This window comes from Amphibalanus amphitrite, unplaced genomic scaffold (assembly GCF_019059575.1).
Source record: "Amphibalanus amphitrite isolate SeventyFive unplaced genomic scaffold, NRLGWU_Aamphi_draft 000207F_arrow, whole genome shotgun sequence".
Classification (NCBI taxonomy): domain Eukaryota; kingdom Metazoa; phylum Arthropoda; class Thecostraca; order Balanomorpha; family Balanidae; genus Amphibalanus; species Amphibalanus amphitrite.
In genome coordinates this window covers 470140-483821 of record NW_024881702.1, presented here as the reverse complement: position 1 = coordinate 483821, position 13682 = coordinate 470140, and the positions used below count along the sequence as shown (strand labels likewise).

At 49.2% G+C, this 13682-nt stretch overlaps 1 protein-coding gene across 2 annotated transcripts in view; it reads right to left on the bottom strand.

Moving 5' to 3' along the window:
* Nucleotides 1-11894, bottom strand: part of LOC122385080 (uncharacterized protein CG1161-like) — a 63396-nt gene extending 51502 nt beyond the window's left edge. The window contains exons 1-2 of one of the 2 annotated variants that reach the window (XM_043373082.1): nt 11877-11894; nt 7087-7180 (exon numbers count right to left, since the gene is read on the bottom strand). In XM_043373082.1, the coding sequence (XP_043229017.1) occupies nt 7087-7155 (69 nt within the window). In that variant the 5' untranslated portion in view covers nt 7156-7180; nt 11877-11894. Of the gene's footprint in view, nt 1-7086; nt 7204-10613; nt 10644-11876 lie in introns of those variants that run through there. The other variant, XM_043373081.1, reaches the window with a different exon arrangement.
* Between the last annotated feature and the right edge of the window lie 1788 nt (nt 11895-13682).

Sequence of the window (13682 nt, the reverse complement as noted above, 5' to 3'; positions counted from 1 at the left end):
TATCGATCTGAACTTTGGTATGTAGATAGAAGACGGTAGGTACTATCACATATATTCCGGTTTTTTCGAAACTCAAAAAACTTTTTTGATTTTTGGCGAATATATCCAAAAAATGTTTTTTTGATTTTTGGGGGTAAAAATTCAAAAAAATTCAAAAATCCGAGATAGCAGTTTTGTAGCCCTGTCAATTCTACACCTTTTATGTCTTGATCATTTTTCTGTATCTTCAAAGCTGTAGGCCTGACAGGTCTTCTCGCGAAGGTCTTTTTTCGGTCGAAATGACAGAACATGACGTCATTCTGACGTCATTTGTGGCCAACCTATCGTAGCCTCTGGAAAAATTTTGGTCACAATGTGTAAAATTGATGCCCGGAGGGGTCTTAAAAGTTTGGTGGCGATATCTCCAGCCGTTTACGAGATATCGACCGAAAAGGACAGGGGGGCCGTTTCGGCCCCCCCCCCCTACGGGGCGCGGGTTTTAAGAGGAAAAAACTATTGACCTAGTTCGGTTTGACAGTAGGTACAAGGCAGTAAAACATGTGGTATTCAAAATAGCCTAGTTATGCAAATACAGAAGCAGCGTGAACCAATCCCTCATCTCTTCTCTTCCACCCGTATTTAATTGTATAGAGGATGTACTGAGTAGAGTACTGGAGCCGGAGCTGGATCCGGAGCCACCGGAGCCGGATCATTTTACTCGGAGCCGGAGCCGGAGCCGGAGCCGCCATGACATTCCACCCGGAGCCGGAGCCGGAGCCGGATCCGATTTTTCTCCGGAGTCGGAGCCGGAGCCGTCTGAAATTTCCACGTCTCCGCATCCCTGGTTAGAGGGACCCTGGCCGGCCGAGGGGGGCGTGGGTGCCACCACATCGTTTTTTTTTGCGACAGCTCGGAACACGTCGGCAACAGAGAGCCAAAACTGGGCATAGCTACCTGACCTTTGATGCAAACCGGGTCTTGTGACACCTGCATTTTCACGGGGGGCCTCTGGTCGTCTTAAGGACCCTCTGTTACCCTCAGAGGGACCCTATGATGGCCTCTGAAGACCATCACTGGCCTCAAAGGGCCCTCTAGTGGCCCCCATGGGCCTTCTGGGTACCTGAAAGGGCCCTCTGTTTTCTCTCCAGGGGCCCTCTTTACCTCAAAAGGTCCTCTTTTACTTCATATGGCCGTATGTTGGTCTAATACATCAGGCCCCTGGTGGCCTAAAATAGCCCTCATATCATCTAAGGTGACCCCTGTTTGCCTTAGGAAAGATGGCCCTCCGGGTGCCTGAGAGGCCCTGTTTGTGTCCCAAAGGGCCCTTTGTTGGCCTCATAAGGCCCCTAGTTGGCCTAAAAAGTCCTCTGATTATCCTAAAGGGCCCTCTGATCGCCTCAGAAGGCCGGCTTTTTCCTCAGAGTGCCTGATGACCTCAAAGAGCCCATAGTGGCCTGACATAGCCTTCATATCACCTCAGAGGGCCCTCTGTTGTAAGGCTCAAGTGGCCTTCTCAGAGGACTCTGACTGCCCTGTGACTGACATTTGTCCACTCTTATCCCCCTTTTGGGTGACCTATTTCCCCCCCCTGACACCCAAGCCAAAATACAATTTTGGGACACTGACTCCGAGGGCCACTTGATTTTCAGAGGGCCCTCTTTGAGGTGGATGTGAGGGCCCTCTGTTCGCCTCTGGTGGCTTCAGACTTCAGAGGACCCTATCTTGGCATCAGAGGGCGCCTCTCTGTGGCATCAGAGGGCCCTCGGAGGCCTCAAATGGCCCTATTACATCTCAGAGAGCTGTCTTTGACCTCAGTGGGATCTTTTTTACTTCTTTGTGGTGTCTAAGGGGGCCCTCTGGCCTTTGTTCGCCTCAAGGGACCTCAAGGGGTCCTCCGATGACTTCCAAGGACCCTCTTTGATCTCAGAGGGCCTGATGACCTCATGGGGCTCATGGTGGTCTGATATAGCCTCATATCACCTCAAAAGGCCCTCCAGTGGCCTCAGAGGGCACTTTGTGGCCTTTGAAGGCCCTCCATTCGCCTTATAGAGGGCCCTCTTTGATCTCTTTGATCTCTTCGATCTCAGAGGGCCCTCTTTGAGGTGGCTGAGAGGGCCCTTTGTTCACCTCAGAGGGCCCTCTGGTGACTCCAGGGACCATCTTTGATCAAAGAGGGCCGTCTGGTGGCCTCAGGATACCTTGTGGCCTGAAATCGACCCTCGTACCTACCACAGAGGGTCTTCTGTTCGTCTTTCTCAGAGGACCCTCTGTGTACCTGATAGGGCCCTCTGTGTGCCTGAGAGGGCCCTTTGTGTGTCTCAGAGGGCCTCTGTGTGCCTGGGAGGGCCCTCTGTGTGCCTGGGAGGGCCCTCTGTGTGCCTGAGAGGGCCCTCTGTGTGCCTGAGCCCTGAGAGGGCCCTCTGTGAGCCTGAGAGGGCCCTCTGTGTACCTGAGAGGGCTCTCTGTGTGCCTGAAAGGGCCCTCTGTGAGCCTGAAAGGGCCCTCTGTGTGTCTCAGAGGACCCTCTGTGTACCTGAGAGGGCCCTCTGTGTGCCTGAGAGGGCCCTCTGTGTGCCTGAAAGGGCCCTATGTGAGCCTGAGAGGGCCCTCTGTGTGCCTGAGAGGGCCCTCTGTGTGCCTGAGAGGGCCCTCTTTGTGCCTGAAAGGGCCCTCTGTGTGTCTCAGAGGACCCTCTGTGTACCTGAGAGGGCCCCCTGTGTGCCTGAGAGGGCCATTTAGGTATGTGTCTCAGAGTGCCTTTGTTTGCCTGAGAGGGCCCTCTGTTTACTTCACAAGGTCCCTCATTGGCCTAAAGGTGTCCTCTAATAGTTCTCAAAGGGTCTCTAAAAGAGTTCCACAATACTTTTTCTTTTTGCGAATAAAATGGGAAGAGGTCAAAAGGGCCCTTAAAGTCATTTCACTTTTTCCGTGTTATAAAAACTTTTTGTCTAGGCTCCAGCCTCCAGAGGGGTCCTAGGACCCCCAGGACCCCCCCCCTGGATACGCCACTGACGTCAACGCAGATAATGATTTTTTAATGTTTGACTAAAACGTTTTGTAGCACGAGGTGGTATATGCTGCTTTGAGCGCAACAAGTGCCGCACTTTCAGCTGCCAAACTATTGCTTCCAAATAAAGTTGCTAGGAACAGCGGAGATCCCAAAAGTAAACAAAAGTAAAAGCCTAATATCTTGAAAACGGGTGAATATTTTTCGGTGAAACTTGGTAGATATTCGTTTTCGCTCTTTCTGAACCGAGCGACATCACTTTCATGCCAATTCATAAACTTTTTTGAAGATGGGAGGGCACTGGCGGATCCAGGGTGTCAGCGCGGGGGGGGCATACCAGGTCACGGAGCCAAACCTAGGGTACCCCCAAATCCTGTTTTCTCATCGGATTTAGGCCACTTATTTTTCGTCATAGCCCTGACACGAGTTTTTTTCTTAAAAAAAAACACAGAAATGGTAGGACACCTGACCCCCATTGGCAGATCCAGGAGGAGGAGGCTTTTGGGACAAACACCCGGGCAGCGCCAGAAATCGACGAAAATTGGTGGGGCCGGTGGGGCCCTCAGAATGACTGGTGTAGGTAAAGAGCCGACCCAGGGTCGCCGGTGTGGAACCTTAACCCGCGCCCAGATGGGGTCTGCCGAGCAACGCGGTCTGATGGGGGGGGGGCCATTTTGGCCCCCCCCTCAGATCTCGAGAACCACGCAACATAGCGACAAGCGGTAAACGGTGTTGGATAGCCCCAACGGGGAACTACCTTGTGACCCAATTTCATTGACCTCGGTCAAACCGATGACGTCACAGGTCAGGTCAAAGGTCGAATTTTCACCGTTTACAGGCATTTCAAGAAATGCGTTGTAAAATCGTGTAAAATGCATTTCATTGAAAATCATCGATGGGGAAATGTTCTTCAAACACATATTTTGCTATTTGAGGTCACTGATACCAGGTCAGGTCACAGAGGTCAGGTCACTGGGGGGTCACAATATGAAAGTGTCGTGTGATACATGTTTTATGGTCCATTTTACATGACAAATGCGATTATGTGGGTCAGACAGACTTTAGGGCCAGCCTAGGTCACGTTTTGGTCAAGATCAGGTCAAGGTCAGGTCAAGGTCAGGTCAAATTAGGTCAAATTTCAAAGTTGATATCTTTGCATAAAATGGGTATCGATTCGATGCAGCTCGTCACAGGGAGTTCAATGGTGGTCTCCGTTTTGCGCTACGAGGTCTAGAATTGCTAAAAATTGAGTTCAAAAATTTGACGTCATCAATTTTTAACAGTTTTTTCGCTATAACTTGGCCAAAAAAAGAGGTATCGATCTAAAATTTGGTATGTATATCGAAGAGCGCAGGGACTATCACATACCTATATTCCGGTTTTTTTGAAATTCGAAAAATTTTTGGAAATTTTTTGAGTTTTTCTAAAAAAATCATTTTTTTGATTTTTGGGGGACAAAATCCAAAAATTTCGAAAATCCGAGATAGCAGTTTTGTAGCGCCGCCTTTTCTCTACACAACCACATAAAGAACTTTAAAATTGCTTGTTAACTGTAGAATTGGTGAGCGTTTCAAGATGTCATGTTTTTTGCTCATTTTTACTCGAACATGACCTCAGTTTGACCTCAATAACTCCTGACCTGAGGTGACCTGTGACTTGAAATTTTGTGTGAAGGTGTCAAATTGATGTCCGGTAAGGTACCCAAAATTTGGCGGCGCTGCGCGCCGCCGTTTTCTCGCTATTTAAGAAAAACCACAGGGGGGGGCCAAAATGCCCCCCCCCCCATCAGGGCGCGGGTTAAGAGGTACTGGCGTGGGACCATCAAAGGTATCGGTGTGGGTTCCCCAGAGGCAGTGGTGTGGGGCCCTCAGAGGCACTGGTGCAGGAACCACAAAGGAGCCGGTGTGGGCCCTCTAAGGTGCTGGTGTGAGGCCCTCACATGGACGCCGTTGTGGTGCCTCAGACACTGGTGTGGCGCTAAGCCCACACCATTCACAGATAGCTGTGTGTGGGGCCCTTGGAGTGGTTGGTGCGAAATGCGAATGCTTAATAACCCAGTAGGACCTCTCAGAGACCGACAAAGGGCCCTCAGAGGCCGGTAACGGGCCGTATGATGCCAACAATGGGCCTTCACAGGCCGGCAAGTGAGGGCCGGCAGTATCTTCAGGAGCCCTGTGGAGTCCTTAGAGATCGGCATGGTACTCTCAGACGCCGGTGGGGCCCTCAGAGTCACCGGTGTAGGACCTACAGAGTTACCGGTGGCTGACTGCCAGAGGCACTGGTGTGGGGCCCCAGAGGCGCCAGTGTGGGACCCTCAGAGTCGCCGATGTGGGACCTCAGGAGACACTGGTGTGTCAGAGGTGGCGGTGTAGCGCCCTCAGACGTGTCTGTGTGGTGCCCTCACAGTCGCCGGTGAAGACTTTCAAAGGCATCGTTGTGGGAGTCCTCACTCCTCAGAGACACATGCATGGGGGCAAGGGGTCTTCAAGAGACCAGCAAGGGCCAGCAGAGGCCTTCAGGAGCCCTGTGGGATCCAGGAGACCGGCGTGGTACTCTCAGGCGTCACTGGGAGCCCTCAGAGTCACCAGTGTGGGGCCCACAGAGTTGCAGGTAGGTAGCCGTCAGATGCGCCTGTGTAAGACCTTCAGAGGCGCCAGTGTGGGGCCCTCAGAGCGGCCGCCGATGTAGGGCCTTAAGAAATATTGGTGTTAGTCCCTCAGATTGGCGGTGTTGGGCCCTCAAAGGCGCCAGTGTGAGACCCTTACAGGCGCCGTTATGGGCCCTCAGAGGCACTGGTGTGGAGCCGTTCCATGCGGGTATGGGTCACTGGTCAGGACCCTAATTAAAGCTGAGCTGACGCTTAATGGGTCAGCAAGGTCACTCAGAGGTCAGCACAGGGCCCTCAGAAGCCGGAGTGGGGCCCTTATGGAGATGTGTGATGTGTGGCGACTCAGGAGGCCGTGACTCCGTGAGGTACTCTCACGAGTCCTGCGGGTCTTATCTCAGTCGAAATAAGGCATGCTTGGACCCTGAGCGGCCAATTGGCACTGCAGGGCCTCTCGGGCCCATAGGGCACCATGCATCTAATGAGGCGGCTCGCGCCCCTTGTGCCCCCCCCCCCCCGGTTACGCCGCTGCACTGGCTGCGGCCATACAGGTAAATCATATTCTAACCGTCCCTATTCTCAAGCATAGGCGGCGGCCGATACCTGGTTTTCGCAATATGAGTGCCATCGTTAGACAATACGGTCAAAAGTGTTGAAGCGGCATGACTCCCCTGTGGTAAGAACTAAGAAGCAACATACTTACAAAATAAAGCAATGACAACTAAATTGAGGCTACTAAAACGACTCTGATCACAAAAGTAGTTACTAGGAAGGATTTCTAATCCATTTTTATTTAGTTCCTCGTTATAGGCGTAAGAAGTGTAAGTCTGAACGGGGGGGGGGCATACTTGTACTGAATGCCCTCCCCAGGCTCCTGTCGGGGGGGGGGCATATGCCCCTAATGCCCCCCCTGGATCCGCCAGTGTGGGAGGGTTCCTTTAATAGGTTTCTTGTATTTTGAATGGATTATGTCCACTATCTCGAACAATGTTTTCCAGGTACTAAATGCTCAATGTTATTGATAGACAGTCACAGACAGTGATACATGTACAGATACAGATTGTGATGTGCATATAAAGGAACCACTGTGATTTATCGCCAATGTTACATTTGTGAACTGTGTCTGTCCATAGTGGTAGGATCAGGCAACGTAGCACAAATGACCTTTAAAAAGATATTTTGAAATGCGACAATCGGAAAAAAGATGCAAAAGTGTTCTTTTGGATATTTCACTGATGAAGGCCTGTGGCCCATATATTTGAAAATGCTTAAACAATATAATTTTGGCTCAGCATATTTTTGAAAAGGAGGAAAGGTCATGATAAGAAAGAAATACTTGATTTTCATGAGAATCATTATTGGATTCAGGATGTCAAAGAATGTAAAAATATTAAAAATTTATCAATGAAATCTGCTTAGGACTTTATGGATCCACCAGTGATTAGTGAATAACCCAATTCCCCTCATTTAAATCCAGTGAATGAAATACACTTACCTCGGTACCATGAAGAGTGGAGGCAATTGAAAGGAATATGAATATGTAAGAGTGAACTGAAAAGCCCATTTTGAAAATTGTCTTATCCTCCCATCTGCCAAGGCCGTATAAGTCAGGATATATAGAACAACGTATAAGTCAGGGTATATTGAGTGAAGGGTAGGACGAACTTTGGTAGGAATTTCTAGTATAACTACTAGAAAACCTACTATATGTGGTCGGGACTAGCAAAAAGTTAGTTCAATCTAGAATATGGTAGCGCTTATGGTTGGCAGTCGTGACGCGCACGTGACAATCATTTCTTTTATTTTAAAGGGACCCTCCCACCTTAACATTAGTTTTAAGTTGAGATAGCCAAATTGGTGGCCATGGCCTGAAAATACCGGTTTGGGCATTCACAACATCGAAAAATGCTTTAATTCGGAGATATGGAATTTCAAACTTGCAGATTTCGGATTCTAAGGGGCTGATGCATTGGTATGCCCCCTTAGAATTTGTGACGTCAGCGGAGATCTAACGATTTTTAAATCTTTTACTAAAACGTTTGGCAGCACGCGGTGGTATATGCTACTTTGCGCGCAACAAATGCCGCACTTTCAAATAAAGTCGCTAGGAACAGCGGAGATCTCAAAAAGTAAACAAAAGTAAAAGTCTAATATCTTGAAAACCGGTGAATATTTTTCGATGAAATTTGGTAGATATTCATTTTTGCTCTTTCTGAACCGAGCGACATCATTTTCATGCCAGTTCATTAATTTTTTTGAAGGTGGGAGGGTCCCTTTAAATAACAGGTTTTAAGGGCCGATTAGTGGGCAGATACATTCAATTAGCTATTAATAATTGATTATGCAAACATTCAAGAATCTACATCATTTAATTCTAGGGGCATTCCACGATAGATCGACCAAAATTTTATCAGATTTACACCCGACCATTTTTGATTTTGATGAAATCTTGTCTACAGGGTTCTCTTATGCCCTGAAGTCAATGGTGACAACGCCAGACCCCTACGGTCAGCGGTTTAGGAGATATAGCCCCGGGCATTTTGACGAGGTCACTCTGCAGAGTGATTTTTGAAGTGCTATATCTCCTAAAGGAATGAAGGAAATGCATTAAACCTTTGCATCGTTGTGATCGTGGTGAAATGGGCAATTAATTGGCCATCTCGGATTTTCAAAAAAATGATTTTGATTTTTAGCTGTGACGTCATCAATTTTTAAACTTTCTGGCTACCCCCCTAGTACATTAAAATTTGCCATTATTTTTGCTCAGAAATAAAGTTCCGTCAATTTCCTTTCGACTGGAAAAAAAACAAAAATGGTAATCTTTCTACAAATATTTTATTTTATTTTTTGAAAATCGCACTACAAACTCTGATTTACAGAATCGGGTTATTAAGCAATATAAGACACATCTGCGAGGACCAGTTACTTCCAAAAAGAGGTTATCTGGGTTTCGGCATATATGTAGGGAAATACAGAATGTAAACCCTCGCCGGACCTATTGGTTTTCTACATACGCCCCGGCCGAGGGGGGGGGGCGGGTACGACCCCCCCCCTCGCCGTTTCGCCCCTGGTGGAGCTAGCGCGTCGCGGAAAAAACGAGCGTGTGCGCCGTTACGAGACGCAGAGATTGGTACCCGATTTTAAGGTCCTAGGTCAACCGGTGACCTCTGAGGTCAGGTCAAGTGCCCAAAGGTACGGTTCAGTTTTTGGTGAATAACTTCGCGGAAAATGGCCGCAGAGCCGCGATTTTGGCAGCATCGTGTTCGCCTCGCTCAGGCGCGTCGAATGATATACTTTTTGTTCGGGTCAGGTCAACTTGGGGTGTTGACCTCAGGTCAAGGTCAGGTCAGCACCCTAAGGTCACGAAGTTGGTCTAAAGGGGTCATGTCGCATATCATTCGATTCGGCAGGTCTTCCTGAGTCCATTGGTGGCTTTCCCGGCTCGCTAGCTCAATTTGATCAAGAGTTATTGACGAAAAACTAATATGACCTTGATGACGTCATAAATGACGTCACGAAAGGTCAACATTGCAAAAGTGACGCATCTAACCTTGCAAGGAGTGCATCAAATCACGATTCTGTGTGCTTGAGATAGTTGGAGATCGTTCCCGGCGCCAGAATAGCAGTTTTCATTTTTCCCCATTGACTTATAATGGTGAGGTCACGAAAATGACCTGACCTCATATGACCTTTAGGAAAAATCCGAGATATACAAGTTGTGAGACTCATAATGGATACTAGATCCTGCAAGTTTCATTTCCCTGTGACATCTCCTCTGGCAGTGAGGGCGTTGCGAAGTTGCGACATCTGAAGACCGTGCAGAGGTTCACTTATGACGTCATAGGTCAGTGACCTGACCTGACCCAAAAATGCGGTTGGTGTCAAAAGATGCGGCTTGGATCAAAGGTCAGGTATGCCAAGTTTCAGCTCTCTACCGCCGGCGTGTTCGGAGCTATCGCGAAAAAACCCTATGGGGGGGGGGCGGCGGCACCCGCCCCCCCCCCCCTCGGCCGGCGAGGGTTAGATTAAAATATCTTACGCTTTGTTCCAGTTGCGAAAAATATTCAAGAAAATATTATTTAGGTGTTTTATAAATCCAGTCCTTCCACTGTCCGTGCCAGCTGCACCTATTTGTCGTTTCAGAGCAAATGTATGCAAATTTCATATTACAGAGTTGTTTTCAAAAAATAAAATAAAATATTTATAGAAAGATTACCATTTTTATTTTTTGACAGTCAAAAGAACATTGACCGATCTATATTTCTAAGCAAAAATAATGACAAATTTTAATGTACTAGGGGGGTAGCCAGAAAATTTAAAAATTGATGACGTCACAGCTAAAAATCAAAATAACTTTTTTGGAAATCCGAGATAGCCAATAAATTGCTCATTTCACCGCCATCACAACGATGTACAGGTTTAATGCATTTCCTTCATTACTTTAGGAGATATAGCACCTCAAAAATCACTCTGCAGAGTGACCTCGTCAAAATGCCCGGGGCTATATCTCCTAAACCGCTGACCGTAGGGGCCTGGCGTTGTCACCATTGACTTCAGGGCATAAGAGAACCCTATAGACAAGATTTCATCAAAATCAAAAATGGTCGGGTGTTAGGCCTTGGTCGATCTATCGTGGAATGCCCCTCTAGCCAAAATCACGCGGCGCTCCCAGGATTCGAACTCACGACCCTCGGATCTGTAGCCCGATACGCTACCGACTGCGCTACCGAGGACCGCGAACCGACGATCGGAGAGGCGGATCGTGGGTGCTGGCGTGCAGAGAAATCTTTACCCTGTACGCCGTAGAAGATCGGCTGGGTTTCGTGAAAAATGGTAGAGGAATTGTCGAAAGAAAATTCATCGATCTATCATTTGAGACTAAGAACCATTGATTCCTTCAAAGGTTGACCGAGATATCGCTCGCCGAAAACAGGCCATTTAACATGTAAACCCTATGGGCTGGTAGGAAATGTACGCCGTGGAGCAGCAGTGCTACCAACTAACTTCGGCGGGGGCCGAGTATAAGTTAGGTAAGTTAGGTAAGATATGTTTTAGGGCCTTGGGTAAGATCGTCAGAGCTCGCTAATGTTACAAATCTGCAACACTACGGTGACGTCACCGGGGCATACGCTCCCTGGCTCCATCCGGACCCTGATGCGGAGGCTGGAATCGCTGCTAATCGAAAAATTACTTGTGCAATAGCGCTTTTAAATGACTTTAAAAAGGGAAAAAATATGATAACGAAATAATTATGAGAATCCCTTGTCCTGACTGGGATTGTATGACCCCACCACCTAGCGGACAACGTCGTAATTAGGGTTGAGTTGGCGATCGCCAGGTGGCTTGTCAGTAAGCTGTCAGCCGCAGACAGGAGAGGGGCCGTCAGGCGCTTAATATTATGTAAACGCCAGATCATGCTCAGGAAAATGCGATACGCTTCAGAACGGTCATTTATCCCGAAAAAGATGCGGTGCCCTGTGGTGATATGGCCCACATGACTCGGGACCCGAAGGTCGTATACGGCCTACGGGTCCCGAGTCATCAGGGGCCTTTAAGGCCCCTGTGGTCACCGGCAGCTCCCAAGGCCCCTACGGACGCGATACATACTTCGAAAATCGCTAGACAAAGGACACAGGGGCGCAGCCAAGGGGGGGCCACCGTTCCGTGCTTCTATCCTCAGGATACTGAAATCCTTCTCCTCCACGCCGCAACCCTCATCCGGGCTGGACAGGCAACTTTATCTCATGCGGGCTGCTCCCTTGGAGCGGCACCGCTGCTCCCGAGGGAGCGCACCCCGTAGCCGGGTGCAGTGAGTGCCTTGGGGCTGGGTGGCCTGTCCTCTGGACGGGCTCAGCCCCGGCGACTCACTAGGGTGCCTGCCCAGACCAATGTCTCCCCCAATATCCTATCATCCTCCCGGCTCTGAAATGGTCTCATTGGACCGAAAGGGCCTGACCCAACAAAACAAACAAACAAAAGCCAAGGGGGGAGGGGCACACTGGGCTTTAGCCCCTCCCAAATCTAGCAGGCGCCCTCCGATCATTCTGTGCGCCGATGGCGCCTTTTCAGTGTCCCGACTCCGAGCACTCTAGTCGCCCTCGACGGTAAGCCATTGCGGCGTCATCATGCGGTGCTGGCGCCCAGATTTACAATTTTATATCTCTTTGTGGGTGAAGACGCACCCACAATCCTGAAATGCCGGATATCCACTCCCAATCTCCTGACCATCGATAGCGCCCTGGGCTCACCTTCAGCGCCCTTCTGTCTGCTCGGCACCCTTCTGATCTGCAATCTGCAACATTCAGTACACGGCCATGGATAAAGTATTCCTGGATAGGACACTCTCCCTATTCCCTAACACTAGCGCCGGCGACCATGCGGCCGCCTGGTGGCGGAGCGCCGAAACATCGGTGGCGAGTGCACCGGCGGCCGCCGCAGCGGCTTGCGTGCTGAAAACGCGGTACCTAATGGAGAGCGAAATTAGCGAGCTTTAGCTCGTAAGACACGATTTCAGACACTGAAAGCATATTTTTTAGTCCTTTCTTATCATAGATATGGCTCCATTTAGTCACTATCATCACATACAGAGCCATTATATTTATACACGATTCGCCCATAGCCCGCAATGCTAAATGGTGCCTACGCCCTCGCCGTCGTGCGTGGTCGGAAAATCGGCGGAGTGTCCCATCCAGGAATACCTAATCCATGGTACGGCCCAAGGCTATATAAATTATCTGTAAGAATCTTTCCCCGCGTTCGATGTCTCACGGACGACGAAGATTCTACGTCGTCTGGCCAATCTCGTTCAAGGTCAGCGGGGGCTCGGCTGCGGTTATGGAGCGTGATTGGCCGGACGGCGTAGAATCTTTGCCGTCCGAGAGACATCGAACGCGGGGTTGATATAAACCTGCGGCCTTGAGGTGGGCCCAAGGGTGGGCCAACTCGACCCCCGCCGAAGTTAGTTGGTAGCACTGCTGCTCCACGGCGTACATTTCCTACCAGCCCATAGGGTTTACATGTTAAATGGCCTGTTTTCGGCGAGCGATATCTCGGCCAATATTTGAAGAAATTAATGGCTCTTAGTCTCAGATGATAGATCGACAAATTTTCTTTTGACAATTCCTCTACCATTTTTCACGAAACCCAGCCGATCTTCTACGGCGTACAGGGTAAAGATTTCTCTGCACGCCAGCGCCCGCGACGCGCCTCTCTGGCCGTCGGCGCGCAGTACGCGGTAGCGCAGTCGGTAGCGTATCGGACACGGACGTATGAATAAACTGGACCCGCAACCACCTCCATTCAGGTGAAGCCGACAAGGCGCCATCTTACGTTGCCAAAATACCGTGCTCTGGAAGGTCGTCGAGCCAATAGAATTATAATTGCGTCTAAACGGATGACCGGATCGAGATGCTGGTGGTACATAAATCCACCCCATGTGGATTTATGTACCTAAATATCTCGAAAACGGCGTTGTGGAGCGCCGCCATTTTTTGGCGCACTTTTCATGCATCTTTTTCACAAATGCTGCATAACTTTCAGACTTTGGTCGCTCAAGGTTAGGTCACCAGGTTACGTCTAAGTGCCCTTACCTTAGGAAAAATTATAATGCCCGTCATAGCTAAGCAGACTATAAACAAATGGTTTAAAATGTGCAGTGATTGATAAGATCAATAGTATATACGTAGAGTACCTACCTCTACCTCGGAATTTCAAAATCACTGTCTAGGGTTCTGTTGATTTTGCGACCTCAGACCACCAGCACGGCAAATCATTTATGTTGTCAAATTCGGGCTCCTAAACTTTTTGCTACCCACCAACGCAAATTTACGCCTCAATCGCCGGTCAGCGCGGCATACGGGCATCTTTGTTATCCACGTTGTTTCCGCCTGCAGTGATGCTGTACCGCAATAACCATTATCTTCATCTTTCACCCATAGATGGCAGTAGCCAAGCGCCTGCATCTATGCTGTGCCGCAGTGCTCTTACAATACGAGCTGAGCATTGAGCAGGCGCGGTGTAATACAATTACCTATGTGGTGGCCTGGACCGGTGACCGCGGCCAAGAAATGGTTCGAACTTGACTGAGTAGCG